The sequence below is a fragment of the Pelobates fuscus genome, chromosome 2, assembly GCF_036172605.1.
Source record: "Pelobates fuscus isolate aPelFus1 chromosome 2, aPelFus1.pri, whole genome shotgun sequence".
NCBI lineage: Eukaryota > Metazoa > Chordata > Amphibia > Anura > Pelobatidae > Pelobates > Pelobates fuscus.
In genome coordinates, this window is record NC_086318.1 from 183,035,970 (window position 1) to 183,058,098 (window position 22,129).

Sequence of the window (22,129 nt, forward strand, 5' to 3'; positions counted from 1 at the left end):
CTGGAATTCACCTGTCTTGACAGCATCATTTCTATTACAGATGGGATGGGAGTATAGCCAATTTATATTCTGCCGTTCCCAGACATTGTGTAGAAGAAATATTTATCATTTATCTTGACTTAATTGGTGCAGAAACGTATTCCCCTATGCATTATGATTTTAATCTATCTCTGCCAAATGCTGTAACATTTTATTAATGATCAGGTATAGGAATTAATCACTACTGAACCATATTTGAACCAAATTGTTGAAAAAGTTAAGAAGCTTTTTTCCCACTTGTCTTATTTTTCCTAGAAATGTCTTAATATAACCCCTTTGGTTTGTGGGTGTCCATACCGTTAGTCGAGTACCTGGACTGTTGGCAGTGATAAAAAATGCTCCAGGGATTAAGCCCAAATCAAAACTTGGTGAAGGCGCAATCAAGCCCCAAACCCTGGCCCCTCCTAAACTCCACCCCTTAACATGCCTCTTGACAGGCTTTTGGATACATACATAAAGTTACACAATCACAGTCAGAAATGTACAGACACACACACCTTCACAGATGCATACATAAAGCTCACAGGTACACAGATATACACACATAGACATGGACTGATAGAGACACAGAGGCACACACAGACACACAACTAGGCAGGCACACAAAAGCAAACACAGTGACAGGCATGCACTGGCACAAATATATATGCATATATTCAGGCACTGACAGACACAAAGGCAAAGACATGTACATACACATATACATAGCCACACACATTCATAGACAGGGATACACTGGCACTGACAGATACACAGGAATGCAGGCAGGCACAGAAATGCACACACTGGCTAAAAAAAAAAGATAATGGTTCCTTTCCCAGTACTTTAGGTCAAAGTATGTTTGTGTGCAGGAGGTGGGCAGAAGGCAGATAGGGGTGGCTTGGTTTTACTGCTTCAGGGCTTTCAGGGAGTAGTGGCAGTGAGCCACCAGCCCTGTATTTCTTCGGAGGCTCAGCAGGTATCTCTATAGTCCTGTTCTCCTCTCCCTGCCTGCTCACCTCTGTTAACATCATCTATAATTGCTACTTCAGCTCCTGCTTGAGATTATGTTCCCTGTGTCACTATTCAAACTGCGCTGCTTTGGCTCTCGGCTGAGACTCTCGGGAGAGAACAGGCATGAAGAGAACAATGGAAGAATAGATTTGGTGGGGATAAATGAGAAATTTGAGCAGTTATCGATAGGGCAAATCAGAACTGTAGCTTAACAGCCCCACATCCCCCCTCTGCCCCCTGTCGATGCCCCTAATGAGTATTTCAAGATCTTAAATTACTTTAACATTCCTCTTCAGATCATTTACTTCATCAAGGTTTTTTCACATCCAGTAGATGTATTTGGAGTGGTGAACAATTGGCAGCATTCTGTTTCTCAAGGTGATCTACCTTGTTTAATAAACAGATTTTGCTATAGCACAATATTTGATTCCTGTATGTGCATGATTGTAGATTGCATTTTACCTGAGTAACATACCACTGGAAAATAATGGATTTGATGCATGCCATGTGATTGAATCTGTGATGAACTAGGTTTCTGCTGCCCTCAGCCTAGCCAAGCCTGCTCTTCACCCCAGTACTTTATGTTATGAACACTATCAGGGTTATTTACTAAAGTGAGAATTCAAGTGAATTCAAAGCAAATTTCAAATATAAAGCCATAGTAGCCAAACTAAAAGCATACTGACTGACAAAATATTTTTATATATCAGCTATGACATTAAATTTTAAATTCACTTAACCACTTAGTGACCAGATCGATTTTCAATTTTCTTACCGTTAAGCACCAGGGCTGTTTTTAAGTTTCTTCTCTGTTTGTGTTTTGCTGTAATTTTCCTCTTACTCATTTACTGTACCCACACATATTATTTACTGTTTGTCTCGCCATTAAATGGTCTTTATAAAGATACCATTATTTTCATCATATCATATAATTTACTATAAAATAAATTATAAACTATGATGAAATATTTTTTCTTTTAAAAAGACACTTTTTCTAACTTTGACCCCAACATTTGTTACGCATCTACAACCACCAACAAACACCCATGCTAAATAGTTTCTAAATTTTGTCCCGAGTTCAGAAATACCCAATGTTAACATGTTCTTTGTTTTTTTTCTGCAAGTTATAGGGCTATAAGTACACGTTTCAAAATATATATTTTTTTAATTTTTCAATAGTGACGTTGTAACACTGTTATGTGCAGGGACGTATGAGCTGCGAGGCAAACAAGGCATTTGCCTTGGGCGGCATTTCCCAGGGGGCGGCAAAAAAAGCCGCCCCCAAATGCCCAGGGCAAATGTCTTGTTAGCCTTGTGGCTAACTAAAAATCCGGTCGGTCGGGCGGGTGGCACTGGCGAGGGAGCACTGATTAGTGAGCTCTCTGCTCAGCTCCCTCGCGCTCCGCAGAGTGATGCCGGGAGCCAGAATATGACATCAAAAATTAACAAAAAACATAATTAAATTTAAAAAATTAACCCCTACCCTCCCTCCCTCTACCTCTCCCTCCCTCTACCTCTCCCATGTACATACCGATCGCTGCGGTAAATAAAAGGTAATGAATAAAATAAAAATATATATGTATAGATGATATATATATATATATATATATATATATATATATATATATATATATATATATATTATCTATATATATATATATATATATATATATATATATCTCATATATATATATATATATATATATATATATATATATTATATATAATGTCATACTACATGTATTTTTTATTAATATATACATATAATATAAAAATACACTTAGAGTAAAATTACACACGTATATAATATATGTAATAACTATATATATCATGTATATATTATAAAAAAGAAATAATAATTAAAAATAAATAAACTAAAAATAATTTAAAAAAATTATATATATATATATATATATATATATACATGTATTTATATCAAAATACACTTAGAATGAAATTTTATATATATATATATATATATATATATATAAATATATATATATATATATGTATATGCCCTTAACGACCGTGTACGTCCGACAAAAAAAACGGTTGTTAAGGACTGCGGACGTACCCAGAATGACTGCGGCAAATAGGAGCCCTGGACTTACCTGGACCGGCGATCCACGGCGATCACGGCCAGAGGGACTGCCAGAGACCCCAGCAGTCACCCTGCAGCAGCTCCGGCCACCCTGGCCCTCCAGGGCCATGTGATCACTATGATAACATTGCTTCAATAGGAGTCTAGGAGCTGCCAGCAGGGGGACTATCTGAGCTGTCAGACAGTCCCCCAGGCTGCTAAAAAGTAAAAAAAAAAAAAGTTAAAATATGTATAATATATTATAAAATAATTCAAACATTTTATAAAATATTATACATATATAATGCATGTATATGATTTCATTATAAGTGTACTTTGATATATATATATATATATATACACTATAGTATATTATATATATACATGCATACACACATATGATATGTGTGTGTGCATATATATGTATGTATGTATGTATATATTTAATATAAATTGAAATTATTTTTTTTATGAAAAAACTAATAAATCACTAACTTTGGTTAGCGTTTGTGACTAAATGGCTACTACAAAAGACTGGAAATACCCCATTTGGAATACCCTGGGTTATCTACATTTGAAAATGGTATGCCATGATGCGGTTATTTCACATTCCTGGGCTACCATATGGTCTCAAAGGCAACGCAGACCCAGCAAACCAATCTGGCAAACTAAATTGGGCAAGCCCTATATTGTCCCTGTAACTTTCCAAAACACCATAAAACCTGTACATGGAGGGTATTTTTATACTCGGGAGACTTTGCTGAACACAGATATGAGTGTTTACAACAGAAAAATCTATCACGATGATTAAATCGCCAGTAAAAGTGCAGTTTTTATGTAAAAAAATAAATAAAAAAAACAAATATGAATGCTAACTTTGGCAAGCGTTTGTGGCTAAGTGGCTGCTAGAAAAGACTGGACATACCCGATTTCGAATACCGTGGGTTTTCTACTTTTACAAATAGTATGCCATGATTGTTAATTTTCATTCCTGGGCTACCAGACGGTCTCAAAGGCAACATAGGCCCAGCAAGCCAATCTGTCAAATTTCAATGTGCAAACATGGAAAAGGGGAAAGCACTACATTTGAGCCCGGTACGTTTGCAAAAACCCATAAAACCTCATAAAACATTGGGGACACTGTTGTACTCGGGAGATGTTGCTCTACACATATTGGTTTTTTTGTCAGTAACACACAACAGGAACTGAGAATCCATGCCTAAATAACAATGTAAGTGAGAAATAACATTTAAAATGACTACCCAAAAGTTTGACAAAGACTGGTGGTAGAATTAGTGCATGGCAAGTGTAAAAATACCACCATTTGAAATACCCTAAGGTCTACTTTTCAAAAATATATGATTTGATGGGGTAAATTACATTGCTGGCTTCAAAAATGTCCCAAATTGGACATGGGTGATTGATGACCAGCTGTGAAAATTCAGAATTGGAAAACTGGAATGTGCACCCTCCAAATAAGGTCTTTTATCCCCCAGATAACCCGGCACACTTATACATGGGTGGTATCACTGTACTCAGGAGATGTTGCTGAACACTTATTGGGGTATTCTTTGGCAGTAACCCTTAAAGTTCTCAGAACATGTATTCTTAAATTGCTATGTGTGTCAAAAAAATATTATTTGTTTTTTTTTAATTTGGCATAGATTGGTGGTAAAATGTTTGCATGAAAAGAGTCAAAATACCCCAAGTTTAATACCCTAGGTTGTCGTCTTTTAAAAAATATATACATGTGAAAGGTTATTCAGGGATTCCTGACAGATATCAGTGTTACAATGTAACTTGCGTAAATTTTGAAAAACAAATGGTTTGGAAATAGCAAAGTGCTACTTGTACTTATAGCCCTATAACGTTCCAAGAAAATCTAAGAACATGTTAACATTGGGTATTTCTAAACTCGGGACAAAATTGAAAAACTATTTAGCACAGGTGTTTTTTGGTGGTTGTAGATGCATAACAGATTTTGGGGATCAAAGTACGAAAAAGTTTTTTTTTACATTTTTTCATCATATTTTATATTTTTATTTATAGTAAATTATATGATATGATGAAAATAATGGTGTCTTTAGAAAGACCATTTATGGCGAGCTAAACAGTATATAATATGTGTGGGTACAATAAATGAGTAAGAGGAAAATTACAGCTAAACACAGCAGAAATGTAAAAAGAGCCCTGGTCCTTAACGATAAGAAAATGTAAAAACGGTCTGGTCACTAAGGGGTTAAATTATGCCCTAGACCTAGATAATTGAAAAATAAGATTATTGGGGCGGGGGATGACGACATGACGTCACGCAGGGAGCGTAGCGTGCACGCCGCCGCGTTGAGCTGAGCTGGAGTTCCCCGCGGGAATGAGGGAGTCACCATCCGTTTGAATGTGGGGCTGTTTGCCTCAACAAGTATGCTGCCCGGACCTACACGATAGGAGAGACAGTTTTTGCTGCTTACCGTTTCCAGGCTCCAGTCTTCTAAGTCTACCTCAACCTCCAAGCCATCTCAGGTGAAATGTTCTTTGGTACTTGGTATTGGTGAGACAAAATTGATATAAACACCCAGAAAGGAGTTATGTGGAAACGCTGTGGGTAGTTGGAAATTATATACCCAGAAGGGAGCTGACCATTGAAGCAACAACCTGTGTGATTTATAATATTAAATAAATAAGGCATTTAAAAGAGAAAGAAGGGGGGGCGGGGCCGGACCGCCATGCCGAGCGGACGCACAGTGGAGTAGCTCCCGACAAGCTACCTAGTCTTTTGGCCTTGAAAACCGGCAAATTCTTCCCCAGCAACTGGAAGCTGTGCCACTAGACACTAGAGGCGACCCTGGTACCGGGGAGAGGCTTGCCGTGAGGTTTTAGTCCCTCGGTGGGGCGGTCCCTGCCAGCTAAGATGGAGACCACCCGGGCGGTAAGCGGGGTGGACGGCCGCTGCCCAGCTTTCCTGCCCACCAGAGGTACGGTGGAACCGAGAAGCTAGGCGGGTCCGGCCCTGTTCCCCCCCCTATGGGCCGGCGGGGGTGATCCCGGCCCCCACCCTGTGTCTCACCGGAGTCCTACAAACTTGCCGAGGGTCCGCTTCCAAAATGGCGGAGACCGCGTGGCAGGCGACTCTGCCGGACGCATCCCCTCCTCACTACACAGGCGGAATACAGACCCTGAATGAACAGGAGCCAGCGAATAAACTCCAAGGTACCGTAAGCTAGGGGGGTGCAGCACTACCACTCACATCATCAGAGGGTACTGACCACACCACGGGTCTATGTTTTAAAGCCCTAACTTACCCTACTGAGCCGCTTCACTCACCGCAGAGGGGCTAGAACACACTGCCCGACAACTTAAAAGCACCAGTCTCCCCCCCCTGTACACGGCAGGCATCAGGCTGGACAACACGTACCCCTGAGTGAAAGATGGTTTCCCTGCACGGACATCTACTGGGACTGCACTTACCACCAAGACGTCAATCCGCTCATCCCACTATGGCAGACCGCACTACCAACAGACGGATCGTCCGGCATCCCGGCAAGGAAGCATGACTAACTGCATTGGCCCAACATAGGGTGGACACTAATATTGTTTTGCTTTAAATGCTTGATTTAGCTGAGCTTGTTACTTTAAAAGTCATTAAACCTCTCTGTGTACACGCCTGCAAGTGAAATTCTCCCTGACACATCTGACCACAGCTTAGAATAGCATAAACTAGCATTCAATCTACATTAAATAAATCAAACAAATGTGACCTATCTAGTATGTAAATCAGTAATTCAGGCAGTTCATTTATGATTTATCTGATACATCTGTTATGTCTGTAATACTTGATCAACCCATGCTATGACTAAATAATCTCAAACGTGCTCTCAACTACCATTATTAAGCGATGCAAACATGTCACTCATACTATGCATAGATTAGACGTATAAGCTAAGGTTAGCATGACAACCATTTAGTCCAAGCTTAGCTGGACTAGAGCTATGTCTGACCATCTTGCTGATAAGCTAAGGTTATACTTAAGTGTACAGATTTGCTTGTATAATTAATTTACTTAACCCAATCGAGAACCTACACTACTGAAATATTGCTATAAAAAAAAGTGCCTGAATAGCAATGCCATGACTTGTATTATCAATGTTTATTAACTGTCCCTGATGTCGCTGTTGTGGCGCACCAAGGCTACTTGTTAACTTTGTGCACAAATAAAATAAAGAATTAAAAAAAAAAAGAGAGAAAGAAAATGTGGCTTAATAACTACTCCTTTATGAGTTGAATCTGAAGCGGTTGTAAACTTTAAAAGGACAGGTTTTTTTTGTTTGTTTTTTAAGAAAGAGGAAAAAGGAAAAATAGATAGAAGGAAATTAAAGGCCAAGGAAAAGTGGAGAAAAAAAAAAGAAACAAAAAAAAAAGCGAAGGAAACAGAAGGGAAAAGGAAGAGAAAAGGGAAGGATACAACATATATAAGAAAACACAATAAAAAGCTCGGCTTAACAACCTGCCCTGAAGGAATTGAAAGTACTGCAAGTATTGCAGATGAGAAGCTGTCAAAGGTGTAAAGATAATAATAATAATTAGATCTGCAAGTAACGAAGTACTGAAGTACTCAAGTGGAGAAACTGGAAGTGGAGAAGCTAAGCGGTGTAAAAAACTGTATCTGAATTGATTTGAGTAAAGAAAAAGAAATAAGAAATAAGAAGGAAACAGATAAAGAATGTATCACCTTTTAAAGTGGTAAAAAAACAAACAGTAAAGTCTGTCAGGGCACTTCTGCTAAACGAAGCTCCAAAACAAAGTTACAGCTAAGTTACGTCAGCTGAAATATTATGAATCCGGCATTCCCGTGAATGTAAGCCTATACTCAGAAAGCTGTTATCCAACGCGATTGGTAGATAAAGTGGGCAGACTGAAATTTATATCTGGAAAAGGGTGAGCTCCAGAGCAGCTTGATTAATTAATTTTCTAAGCAAATAAGGCATTATAATCTCCGCCTATTAACTTCCCTGAAGACAAAGAAGGTAGAAAAGGGGAGAAGCTGCACCTATAAAGGGGAAGGAAGGGATAGGAAAAAGAAAAAAAAGAGAAAAAAGGGTATTTAATATCTTTCTTAAAGTGGTAAAAAACTAGAAACGTTTGTAAGATAGAATTCCCACAGGAAAGAAACAAAAGAGAAAAACGTCTTAGAAAATTGAGGCAAAACAGATTAGAACAATGGCAACAAGGGAAACAGCTGATCAAAGACAAGATCCAAAGCCTCTCCCAAAAAAAAAGACCAGGAAAAGAAGGAAAAACAAGAAAAGAGACTCTCAAATTTTTATAACGCCCCAGGAGACAAAAGCACCTTGGAAATGTATGCGTTATCAACGCCAAACAAAATGGCTTTAAGTAGGTTCACTGGAGATCTTAATGAGACAGACTTACAGGAATGCTCAGAAGAACAAATGATCACCCCAGCGTACTTAAAAGAATGTTTAGATCTACAGTTGGAACAAATAAAAATAGAAATGCAGGGGAGCTTTGGCAATTTAAAGCAAGATATAGTATCGATCGGACAAAAAGTTAAAGTCAATGAACAAAAAATAGAAAATTTGGAATTTCTCCTACAGAAGCAAAAAGAGATTATTGAGAAACAACAAACGATGATAAATGAATTGCAGGAGAGATCTACAAATATGGAAGATAGAGGAAGAAGAAATAATCTAAGAAGAAATGGTCCTGAATCTATCTCACAAGAAAATCTGGCAAATTTTCTCACTGAGTTTTTTAAAGTTCTCAAAATAAATATTGATGATAAAATGGACTTTCTTGAAAGATCACACCGACTATATAAACCAAGAGCACTCCCTGATGACCTTCCAAGAGATATAATCATTGCCTGTCACTCTTATTCCTTTAGAGAAAAAATTCTAAAAGCAGCAAGACAAATGGAAAGAGATCAAGGCAAATTTAAGGATATAAAGGTTTTCCCGGATTTGTCATTTCAGACAAGGAAAGCGAGGAAACAATTTTTACCAGCTACTTTACGTTTAAGAGAAAAAAATGTAAAATATAGATGGAGATTTCCGACTAAACTTATAGTCTCCAAAGATGGGATTACGCACACATTTGACTCACTTGAAAATGTTACAAATTGGTTGGTTAATATGGTTTAATCAGGGAGATAATTGGAATCAGTAAGACAATATCTCCTGATCTGGACTGAGTTTGAATCATTATTTTATTCAAACGGAAAAGGTTTAATATGTTAATAATTGAAATTGAATCACTTTTCATGATTTATGTAATAGCACGTAGGTTTGTTGAGAAAAGTATACTGTAAGGAATAGTATTAAGCGGAATATATGTTAAAAGAATTAATGAAAGTGATACTCACTTTTCACTTGGTACATTTTAAATTTATTAGGATTGGGTATCCTTCACATGACTGAGAGGCACTTTAAAAAAATAGATAAAAATAACACTTACACAAGTCGATTAAAATGTTGACGTTAGATAAAGCATTAAGAGGGATATAAAATAATTAGAATTAAATGGAAGAGACACTCATGAATCACTGGGTTTAACTGAAATAAGAATAGGCTATCCTTTTTAATTTTGTAGTAATTGAATAATATTTAGAATATAGATAATTATAACATGCGCACTAGAAGATAAATTTGAATCACATGTGAAAGAAGATTTAGTATTAGATAGAAGTATTCCCATCACTGGTTCTAAGGTGAAAACTGGGGAAAAGAAGGGAGGGAACTTCAAGTAATGGGGAGACTAAAGAGATGTATAGGTAGTCTTATAGTATGAGATTTCTAATTATGAATAATAAAAAGTCTCGTTAATATTATTTGTCGGGGGGAGGTTTTGGATATTGTTGTAACACTTTAGAAGGTGAAAAAATTATTTAACAATAAGGGACAGTCATAGCTCAGCTCTTATTTTCTCCTTATCTAGGAGTTATCCTGATGAGGACAAGATTCCATTTAGGGTTTTTTTCCCTTTTGGATCTAGACCCAGAGTTCATTACTCAGGGTTATTTGTATGAATGCCTCTCTTATATGAGGGGTCGGTGTATGATTGGTGCAGTATGTGTATTAGGGGCAGGGGCTCGTTTTCAGACTAGGTTGAAATTTATATACAAGTCCAACAAGAATATAGATAATGGATTCTGGACTCTGAAGAAATTCTACAAGAGGCTAAAAAAGAGTAATGGTTAAAATGATATCGTTAAATTCTCAAGGTTTCAATTCCCCTAGTAAGAGAGTGATTCTGTTTGACTATATTAAGAAAGAAAAAGCTCAAATCATCTTTTTACAGGAGACGCATTGGAAAAGAGATGATAATCTAAGATTTATCCCACAAAGGTTTTCAATAGTAGCATCCGCCTCATTAGAGAAGCAGAGGAAAAGAGGGGTAGCCATTATGATAAGTGAGGATATTGATGCTAAAATCATCTATCAAGAAACAGATGAGGAAGCTAGATTCATTATAATGATAATTAAAATTCAAATAGAAATTTATACGCTAGTTAATGTCTATGCGCCTAATAATCCCTCTAACAAGTATTTCTATGATCTTTTAGACAAAGTAGAAAAAATAAAACAGGGTAAATTACTTTTAACGGGGGATTTCAATCGTATATTGGATGTTAATCTGGACAGGAAAACATTAAACCCCGTTGGGCAAAATAAAGCAGTAATTTCACAGGCAGTACAATTTCAAAAGATACTTAAGAAATATGGTTTAATGGACATATGGTGTGTGTTCCATCCACTTGAGAAGTATTTTACATGCTTCTCCAGATCATACTTTTCATATTCAAGAATCGATTTATTCTTGGGTAATGATGCTCTGGCCAATAGTACTAAAAAAGTTCTTATAGATGAAGTAACATGGTCCGACCATAACGCCATAATTCTGGAGTTGGACATAGTGAATAATAGTGTAAGAAGAACAAACTGGAGATTAAATTACAATATCCTTTCTAGTAAAGAAAACAGAGAATATATTGAGGAGATGACAGATATGTTCTTTCAGGAAAATGAGGGTGGAGAAGTGCCGCTTCCAGTGGTATGGAACACATATAAATGTGTTACAAGACGCTATTTAATTAAACTAGGTACAATTGATAAAAAAAAAGGGAAAATCCCTGAAGGATCTTTATGTAGATTATTATAAATTATCTAATGAAAATCAAACCTCACCAACCCAGGAGATAAGTATAAAAATGTTATTAACGCGAAACCGTACAAATTAATTATTATATAAGGAGAAAATGAAAAATTTACAATCCATAAAGATTAACTGATACTATAAGAGTAATAGGGCAGACAGGCTGCTTACAAATAAATTGAAAAAAAGAAAACAAATGAGGAGGATCCATAAAATTGAGACTGAAAAAGAAATGTTATTATGCCCCAAAAAGATAGGGTCAGCTTTTAATGACTATTACAGTCAATTATAAAATTTAGAATCTGTAGGACAACAACTCCCCTCATCAGAATACTTTAAAAATAAAAAAATGCCAAAAATAACTAGAGAACAATTGAACGAGATAAATAAACCAATAACTTCAGATGATATTATAGTAGCAATAAAAAAGTTACAGATAAATAAAGCCCCTGGCCCAGACGGCTATTCAAATACATTTTATAAGATATTTAGAGATATTCTCTCGGTACATCTTGCTAGGATATTTAATGTGATACTGGAAAATCGTGCATTTCCCAGCGAGATGCTTCAAGCGAACATTGTTCCAATTTTGAAGCCGGATAAAGATCCAGCTAAATTGGCGAATTATCGACCAATATCTCTTCTTAATGGTGATGTAAAGATCTATGCCTCAATTATAGCAGACCGCTTAAAAATCTGCATTCCAGCCCTGATACACCAGGATCAGGCCGGATTTATTTATGGCAGAGTATCCTCAGGTGGACTTAGAAGAATATTGGATGTTCACGATGCAGCAATCAAGAAGAACGTTTCCCTTCTGACCCTGTCATTGGATGCTGAAAAAGCGTTTGACAGGGTCAGATGGGATTTTTTGGGAAATGCCCTGAAGTCGTATGGTATAGTGGGAGCAGTCTATGACGCCATTATGGCGTTATACACTGCTCCCTCTGCTAGGACAATAGGCCCAGGAATAGAGGCAGATTGGTTTAATATCAGGAATGGCACCAGGCAGGGTTGCCCCCTGTCCCCATTACTTTATGTTTTAACCATCGAGCCTCTGGCAGAAGACATAAGGCAGAATGGGAAGATTAAGGGTTTTTGGTTTAATAATTTAGAACACAAGATTAATCTATACGCGGATGACGTTATGCTCATGTTGCAGAATCCCAGATCATCATTGCCGGAATTGATAAGATTACTAGGCCAATATAGTGAATATTCAAACTATAAAATTAACACTAATAAGACTACAATAATGACAACAAATTTATTTAGTGAAGACAAGGATTTTATTAAAATATCTTACGACTTTGTCTGGGCAAAGGGATATATTTCGTTTCTTGGTATCAAAATACCAAGAAACATAAATAAAGTTATAGAGGTTAATTTTCTCCCTCTTATAAAAAAATACAAATAAGATCTTAAAAGAATGGGTCAGTAAAGAGATTTCTTGGATAGGGCGTATAAATACCATTCGCTCATATATTTTGCCTAAATGGAATTATCTTTTTAGAATGTTACCAATACAGGTTCCAAAGCCCTGGTTAAAAATTATACAGGCAGCTTTTTCTAAATTTATTTGGAAGGGAAACAAACGAGAATAAGCTTACAGCTATTATCTAAGAAAAGAAAAGACGGGGGTCTTGCTGCCCCAAATATAATAGGATATCATAATGCCTGTATGCTGGCACACACTGTTAACACTTTAAGTACAGACCAAAAAGATCAAGCCTGGTATCAATCATTAGTAGAGACAAACAGCCTGTCTGCCCTGTTCTGGACAACAAGGAGGAAGGGAAATAAAAATAATCCAGATCGTCCAGAAAATTCGATAATTATTGATAGTATTTGGAGATACTGGAATAAAATTAAGAAAAATTTTAAAATAGAACACAGACTATTCCCATTTCTACCCATAGAGGTGATTAAAAGTAATATCGAAGATATTAATATCAGTGGATGGACACAAAAGGGAATTATGTATATACAAGATATTATTGATATAAAGGAAATTAAGCCATTTAACCAGTTACAATCAGAGTTCGGGATTGATAGTAAGGAGATATTTACATATTTAAGAATTAAGTTTTATCTGGCGAAATTCCTGGATTTCCAGCTTAATAAAAATATTAGTAATCTTAAAAAGATTATGGGAATTTATAGAATTAAAGGTCATATTTCCAAATGTTATTAATTTTTAACCCCTTTAGGACGGAGTCAATAGTGCACGTTCTGATCAAAACAAAACGTAAACAAAAACTGGAATTTGCGCTATATGTCTGTTCAACCGTAGTTCCCCTCTTTCAAATTATATGCACCCACACTTATTATATATCATTTTGTTCAGGAGAAACAGGGCTTTAATCTATCATTAACTATTCATATATGGAACATAATTTATTATGAATAAAATAAAAAAAAGGTGAGAAAATAAGATTTTTTTTTAAATTTGTATTTCCGTCTGCCATTTTAGCTGTGAATGTCATAATACTGTTAGGTTTTACTGCAAAAAAATGCACATATTTGTAATCAGCGATGTCTCACAGGTACAACAGTACCCCCCATTAACAGGTTTTATGGTGTTTTGGAAAGTTACAGGGTCAAATATAGAACGTTCCATTTTCAAATTGAAATTTTCCAGATTAGTAATGTTACCTTTGAGACAGTGTGGTAGCCCAGGAAAGAGAATTACCCCCATAATGGCATACCATTTGAAAAATTAGACAAGCCAAGGTATTGAAAGTGGGGTATGTTTAGTCTTTTTTAGTAGCCACTTAAAAACAAATATGAACGCTAATTTTGGCCAGTGTTTGTGACTGTGTGAAAAAAGCAAAAAACTAATATATGGCCAGTGTTTGTGACTAAGTGGCTACTAAGAAAGACTGGACATACCCCACTTGCAATACCTTGGGTTGTCTACTTTTGCAAATGGTATGCCATCATGGGGGTAATTCTCATTCCTGGGCTACCATACGCTCTCCAAGGCAACATAACCAATCTGGCAAATTTCAATGTAAAAAAAATGAAATGCAAGCCTTATATGTGACTCTCTAACTTTCCAAAACACCATAAAACCTGTACATGGGGGGTACTGTTATTCTCGGGAGACTTCACTAAACACAAATATTAGTGTTTTAAAACCGTAAAACATATTACAACAATAATATAGACCATAAAAGTGCCGTTCGCTTGTAAAAAATGTGAAAAACGTCACTTTTACTTAAAATATCATGGTTGTAATACAATTTACCAGTTTGAAACACTAATATTTGAGTTCAGTGAAGTCTCCCGAGTAAAACAGTACCCCCTATGTACAGGTTTTATGGTGTCTTGGAGAGTTACAGGGTCAAATATAGTGCTTGCAAATTAAATTCTCTGCACTTTCTCCCTGTGTTGTCAGGCATGTCAATCAAATTTTAATTAATCAAATCACATAATTATGTTAAAAGATTATTTAAATATACACGTAGAATTTTAATATATATGCATTTATAGGTATTTAAATTCTACGTGTATACTAATGTAATCTTTTATGTAATTATATGTATTTATCTATATATATATATTTGCGGTTATTTGTATTTTATACATAGATAGATATATATAGAATGTCATTCTAAGTGTATTTTGTTACCGATATATATATATTAATAACAAAATACAGTTAGAATGAAATTACATATGCATATATAATTTATATTAAATTGTGTTTCAATATTTTATTTATTTATTTTATTATTTTATTTATTTATTATTTTAATTATACGTATTTATATATAATATATATATATATATATATGTACATCTATTATATATATAATATATATACATATTATATATATGTAACGTCATTCTAAGTGTATTTTAATATTAATTTATATACTTATATTAATATTAAAATACACTTTGCATGACGTTACATATATATAATATGTATATATATTATATATATATAATATATATACATATTATATATATATTAAAATATATTTAATTTATTTTTAAACATGTTTATTTTATTTTTTTTACACCTCCTACCAGCAGGGGGACTGTCTGATATTTCAAACAGTCCCCCTGCTGGCAGATCCATAGCCAGCTATAGGGGGCCATGTGATCGCTCTTTGAGAGCGATCACATGGCCCCTGGGGGCCTCATTTGCCGGAGGGGGGCTGCCTGGGCTCTCAGGCAGCCCCCCAGAAGAGGATCGCGGCGGAGGTGAGTAGTTGCTGGCTCCTGGGGGCTTAAACCGTTACGGCGTTCCATGCCGCCGCAACGGCTTTAAAGCCCATTTAAAGCGCGACGGCATGGAACGCCGTAACGGCGTTAAGAGGTTAAAGGATTCTCAGAAGCTCTCTGGAAATCTAAGACTAAGTGGGAAAAAGATTTACATACCGTGATCTCTGAGCAAGATATGATAAATGTGATAGTTAAAGTCAATAAAACGGTACATTGCTTGAATATAGTAGAGAATTTCTATAAACTTCTAAACAGATGGTATATGGTCCCAGAAAAATTGGCCAAAATGTATAAAGATCAAAATCCTGTTTGCTGGCGCTGTGAGGAAGGGAAAGGAGATTATCTCCATATTTGGTGGCACTGTAAACTTCTAAGTAATATATGGAAGTTTGTATACCATCAGATTCATAATACATGTCAGATATATATACCCTTTACACCACAAAGTCTTTTGTTACATCTGGGATGGCCCTCTATGCCTACTGAGAAATGTATGTTGATAACACATATTTTAATGGCAGTTAAGATAGTTTTAGCCAGATATTGGAAAAGTAATAAGGTACTAGAGTTGAGTGAAATTAAAAAAACAAGCAATATACCAATGTAAAATGGAAATGGGAATAATCCAAGGTAACTCTGTTGGTCTGAAGGAATCCAGTAAATGGGAAATAATAGTTGATAAGTTTATTGCTAATAATGACAATTTATAATATAGAGTCTCTGGGCTGCCCCGCAGTGTGTTTGATCCTGGAAGAACACCAGCAACCTATTAACGAAGGACAGGAATAATCGGATAGTACAGGCTTGGTTCCTCCGGAAGGTGTGTGTGTGTGTGTGTGTGTGTATGTGTGTATGGTATGAATCAGGTTTTTATTATACCTCTAACCCGTTACTTATGTCATTTATGCATATGGTCATCCAAATCTGGTTAATATTGGTAATGTTGCTTTTTTTTTTTAGCAAACTGCTTGAATGGAAACATATCAATATATATATAGATCGGTTATAGAGGCATTGTATGTATTTTGATAATTGTAATATGATTTTTTTTTTTGAAGAAATAAAAATATATTAAAAAGAAAAGAAAAATAAGATCATCAAATGCAGTTTGACTAATATTCATATAATCCTACAGTTGCAAACATTCATGCATTTGTTATGATACTATCATTTCGTTATTAAAAATGTGTGTGACTTTTTTTTCAAAACAGGAAGAAGGGCAGTAAGAAGTTATAATTCAGAAGTGATGCAAACACTTTCACTTTGTCAGCTCTGCAAAGAAGATTGTAGCAAGTGCACAGAGGGCAATCATTCTGTTGGATTACAGCAACCTTTCACTGTCAAATGGCTTCTCCTAATGCTGCTTTTATTACAAAGTATATGTGTATTTTAAACATTGTTATCCCTGTGCAATTTAGCTTCAAAGCAGTACATTTCACACCTTTGCATTCAGAGGGTTAAATTAAAGGGATGATTATCTGCTAGCTTATGTTTAGTATAAACATGCATTTCATAATTGAGCAACATATCTGCATCTTTGCAATATACCAAATGGCTTATTTTTCCGCATTTTCTAAACTTTTACTTTTTTTTTTTTTTATATAAAAATTGACACATATTTATTGATGTTTTCTGAACAAGCCCTTCTGAAGTAATTATTTGGATACACTGGCCTCAATTTCATTGGTTTAAGCATCAGCATCAAAACTATTCCAATTTATTAAAAAACAAATGTTCATATGATTTATCTACAAAGATTCCTTTCAATTGTGACTTCTGTAAATTATAAAAAATATCTCCTAAATTCAAAGATTCTTATTTCAGTATTATCGAAAGGCTATGTTCTTTGAATTTGTGCATGTCACAGTTCAAACTTCAATTTTTTAATGAATCAAAGTTCAGTGTTGGTGTTAGGATGTATTCAACAAAGACAATAATTTTGTTTCCTCTTCAAGCTATTTGAATTAGAAATAAAAGTAATTAGAATGTTTTTGTGTGTCTAATTTGTCCCAGACCATATCTCTCCTTTTTTTCTACCTTCTGTTCTTTTCCTACTTTCTTCTTCCTTACTTTCTTTATTAATGACAATATCATTCTTCTATGAAACAGCAAAAATACGTGTATGTACAAATTGAAAAACAATAATAATACAATATAACACAAACTTTAAAAAAAAAAAAACCTGCACTGGGTAGGTGTCACGGGTTTGTGAGTATCTTGCTGTTATTCCTTCAATCCTCCACTAGTCCTAATTCCAGATGTTCTGAATTAAGTGAAAGTATTCACTTTGTGTAGAGTTCCCCCAATATAATGGACGCAACCAGTCATATTGGGTAAAAGCAGCAATTTGGACTTTATTAGGCCACACTTGGCTTTTTATACAGTGCCTCTAGCATGGGGTTTCTAATACAAAATCACAGGGGGTTTCCTTCCCACAAGCCATTGTGTTTGAAAGATAATTGAGCTCCAGTTAAGCTAGCCAATTATCTCTCAAATAGGAAAACTTACATACAATTTTTACATATCACAAAAATACATGACAAAAGCATCGGAACCCCACAAAATTCCTGAATAGCCCCGATCTGAGAACACAGTAAATATCCAAAAAACGCTCAGATCGGTTCAGTAAAACAAAAGTTTGTACATATATGAACTGGCTGCCTGGTAGAGGTGGTATTGTCAATTTCAAAAGGGGTTAATTTGATTGTATGGGAGGTCAGAGCTTACAACTGCAACTACTACTCTGTAAGATGTGAAAAGCCACACATAAGTGGCCTGGATGTCTGATTTCAGTATAAACTAACTCTCTAATTTACCTGATGTCTTGATTCCCTCTTAGATAAGGAGTACAGTATAACATAGCTATGCACAAATACAATTAAAATATTTCTTCCAATGTAGTAAATTGTAGTAAATTTGGTTGACCACTTTATGGACAGAATTTGTTAAATCCTTTTGTATAACAATGGTATTGAGGTGGGTTTTGTTTAATTAAAAAAAAATAGTATATGGTAAGGCATCATATCTGGTTTATTAGCTTTCTCAAAATATTTTTGCCACAAACATTGGAGGTGGCTCAGAATGTTGTAAATCAACACAATTTCTATAAATACAACATTTTACAGGCACCCAGAGTTTTTACCTTCAAGTCAAAGAAGTTGACCACTCATTTAGAGTAATAAATATAGAAATAACCAGGAGTAATGTATTGTAAAAAATACTGAGCTAATAGAGCCATGGATCCAGAAAGGTACATTAAGACACACACAAAAGTGATTTAAGGATTATATATCATGTAAGCTAGTTTGAGCAGGGTCCTCCTCAACCTATTATTCCTGTAAGTTTTTTTTTGGTCTAATTTATTGTTAAATCTCCCTCTCTAATAATATTGTAAAGTGCTATGGAATATGCTAGCACTATATAAATACCAATAATAATAATAATAATAATAATAATAATAATAATTTCTCAACAGTTTTACAACTCTCTTAGAATTAGCATGAGAGAAAAAGCCACCCAGGCTTCTACCTCAGCTCAAGATATTGCCTTATGGATAAAGCAGACAGTGGCAGAAGGTATTGCTGAATACACCAGAGGAAAAAGACCCACACCTGAATTTTTCCAATTAGATTCTGACTCTTCTGAATATGATAGATGAGATGAAACAGGCTCTATAGAGTTTGATCCTATTTCTTCCAACAAAGAAGACTCTCTGATAGCCCATGTCATTTGGATCCCATTGCAATTGAGCATCTAATTTCCTCAGTCAGAAGAACTTTGGAAATCCAATAAAAAAATCACAACCTTGGCCTCTGATAAATACTTTGAAGATCTGAGCTGTAAAACATCATATTTTACAGCACTTAGACCCATTAAGAATCTTGTGAAACCAGAATGGGCCACTACTGAGAAGAAATTTTCCCTGCAGGCTCTCCAAACTTTATCCAGTTAATAAAGTGGATTCCAAACTATGGACCTCCAACACCAAGGTGGATGAGTCAAGCATTAAGATAGCTAAATAATCTACCCTGCAACAACAATGCTTCCCTTAGGAATCCCATGGATAAAAGGATTGGGCTAAGTTATCAAAATAATATCTAGCTTCACAATTAGGCTGTCATCCAGCAGTTTGCATTTAGGTTTATGTTCAGAGTCACAAGATATTGGATCATAGACATAGGGGAAGATCTGGATAAGGGGGTAAGAAGACACCACATTCTTAAGGATGTTAAATTGGCCAGTGAATGGTCAACAGTCCTTATGAAGGTTCTCTACAAGGTCATGGGATTTTCCATAGCAGCCAGAAGAGATCTTTGGCTGAGATCAGGGCAGAAGACATGACATCCAAGCATAACTTATGCTCTCTCCCCTTTCTGGGAGAAATTATTTCTGGGAGCCCCTTAGAAGAGTTGTTTAAGAGAGCAGCAGATGTCAAACAGGTCCTCCTCCCCCAGGATAGGAAATTAAGGAGACCTCTACAGCACCATCACCCTTACACATGACTGTGTAACGAGATTATACCCCAATACGCAGGATCCAGCTAAACAGAAGACAACACAGAGGGAAGATACGTCTACCAGACCTTAGAGTGGCCGGACTCAACGTATATAGGAGAAGTACAGAGTCAGGAACGATCCGAGGTCAAGGGCACAGAGAGACAGCGTAAACTAGGACTAGCCGGGGTCTGGTACACAGTAAACAGCAAGCCGGCAAACAGAACAGATAAGGATAAAGAGTAAACAAAGTCAGAATACAAAGCCATGGTCAAAACGAAGAAACACAACTGAACACCACAAGCGCTAAAGGGAACTGTAGCAGAAACCACGATAGGGCAAGGAACAAGGGAAAGAGGTAAGTATAAATAGCCAAACCTCTATTATGATTGGTCCCTGTCATATCCACACCCCCAAAAGGTAATTGACAGGGACCAATGGAAGACCTTTTCTAATTAGGCTCCCACTATCCGTTTAAGAGCGCGCCCAAGACTCACGGCGCGCTCTTAGTGTCAGGCGGGACACGTGACCGCTTCTCGCGGTCACTGCCCGCCCTCCATCTCCAGCCATCGGATGAGCCGCGCGCGGCTCGTGCAACAGCTGAGCCGCGCGCGGCTTGAATAGAGGACCCCGGCCGGCACCCGGAAGGGTAAGTACCACTACAGTACCCCCCCTGAGGACACGCCCTCCGGGCGGGGAGGGCCATGCCTGGCAGGAAAACGAGAATGGAAGGAACGCACCAGGCGAGGAGCGTGAACAGCATCAGCGGAAATCCAACTGTGCTCCTCAGGCCCAAAGCCCTTCCAATGTACAAGGTATTGAAGTCGACCCCTAAGGAATCGAGAGTCAAGAACGGCAGATACTTCAAATTCCTCATGACTCTCCACGGAGACAGGAGGGGGAGGAGGAGTATGCCGGGTATAGCGGTTGCGTACGTAAGGCTTCAACAGGGAAGTATGAAAAACATTAGGAATACGTAGATTTTTAGGAAGACTCAGGGCATAAGAGACAGGATTAACCTTATGCAAAATACGATAAGGGCCAATAAAGCGTCTAACCAATTTAATTGAAGGCACCCGGAGACGAATATTTTACATGGAAAGCAAAACCCTGTCCCCCACGACATAAGAAGGAGCCGCCCTGCGATGCTTTTCAGCCTGCAACTTCTGGCGAGCAGCCGAATCCACCAAAGAACGCTGAACCTGCTCCCAAGTATTACGTAAACCAGCTAAATGCTCATCTAGAACTGGCATCCCCTGTGAGGGGAAAGCAGCCGGAAGAACAACGGGATGCTGGCCATAAACAACGTAAAAAGGACTTTTGCTGGAAGAATCATGAGTAGCGTTATTCCGAGCAAATTCAGCCCAAGGAAGGAGGTCAGACCAATTATTCTGATGGTGGGACACAAAACAACGAAGGTATTGCTCCAGAGATTGATTGGCACGTTCAGCAGCTCCATTAGATTGGGGGTGGTATGCGGAAGAAAATGAGAGCGTAATACCCATTTCTGAACAAAAGGCCTTCCAAAACCTGGAAATAAACTGGCTACCCCTATCAGACACAATAGATATGGGAATACGATGCAACCGAACCACCTCTCTAGCAAAGATAAGTGCCAGTTCCCTAGACGTGGGCAGCTTGCGAAGAGACAAAAAGTGGGCCATCTTGGAAAACCGATCAACTATCATTAGGATAACAGTGTTACCATTCAAAGGAGGTAATTCCACAATAAAATCCATGGACAGGTTACACCAAGGCCTCTCGGGAACGGGTAACGGATGCAGCAGCCCACAAGGAACCCTACGAGAAGATTTCATACAGGCACAAGTATACCTATATATAGAGTCGGTGACATAGATAGTCGTGACATCCTTGCACAAGGAATATCACCAGAAATACTGAGAAATAGCCGACACCGTTTTGGAAATACCAGGATGTTCAGCAGTCTTAGTGTCATGATATAACGACAGAATATCCCGTCTCTCGGGAACATCAATGAATAGTTTATCAGTAGGCCTCTCGCTAGGAGCCATGCTTTGTTTCGCTTGTATGGCCTGCAAGAGGAACGAGGAAATAGACAAAATAGTAGTAGCTATTATCCTTTCTGGGAGAATGACGGGAGTAA

At 36.9% G+C, this 22,129-nt stretch overlaps 1 protein-coding gene across 1 annotated transcript in view; it reads left to right on the forward strand.

The window, feature by feature from the left end:
- The window catches only part of CD109 (CD109 molecule), a 188,010-nt gene extending 170,508 nt beyond the window's left edge, over positions 1-17,502 (forward strand). Inside the window, exon 33 of the mRNA XM_063442994.1 lies at positions 16,723-17,502. Within this exon, the coding sequence (XP_063299064.1) occupies positions 16,723-16,904 (182 nt within the window). The 3' untranslated portion in view covers positions 16,905-17,502. The remainder of the gene's footprint in view (positions 1-16,722) is intronic.
- The last annotated feature ends 4,627 nt before the right edge of the window (positions 17,503-22,129 follow it).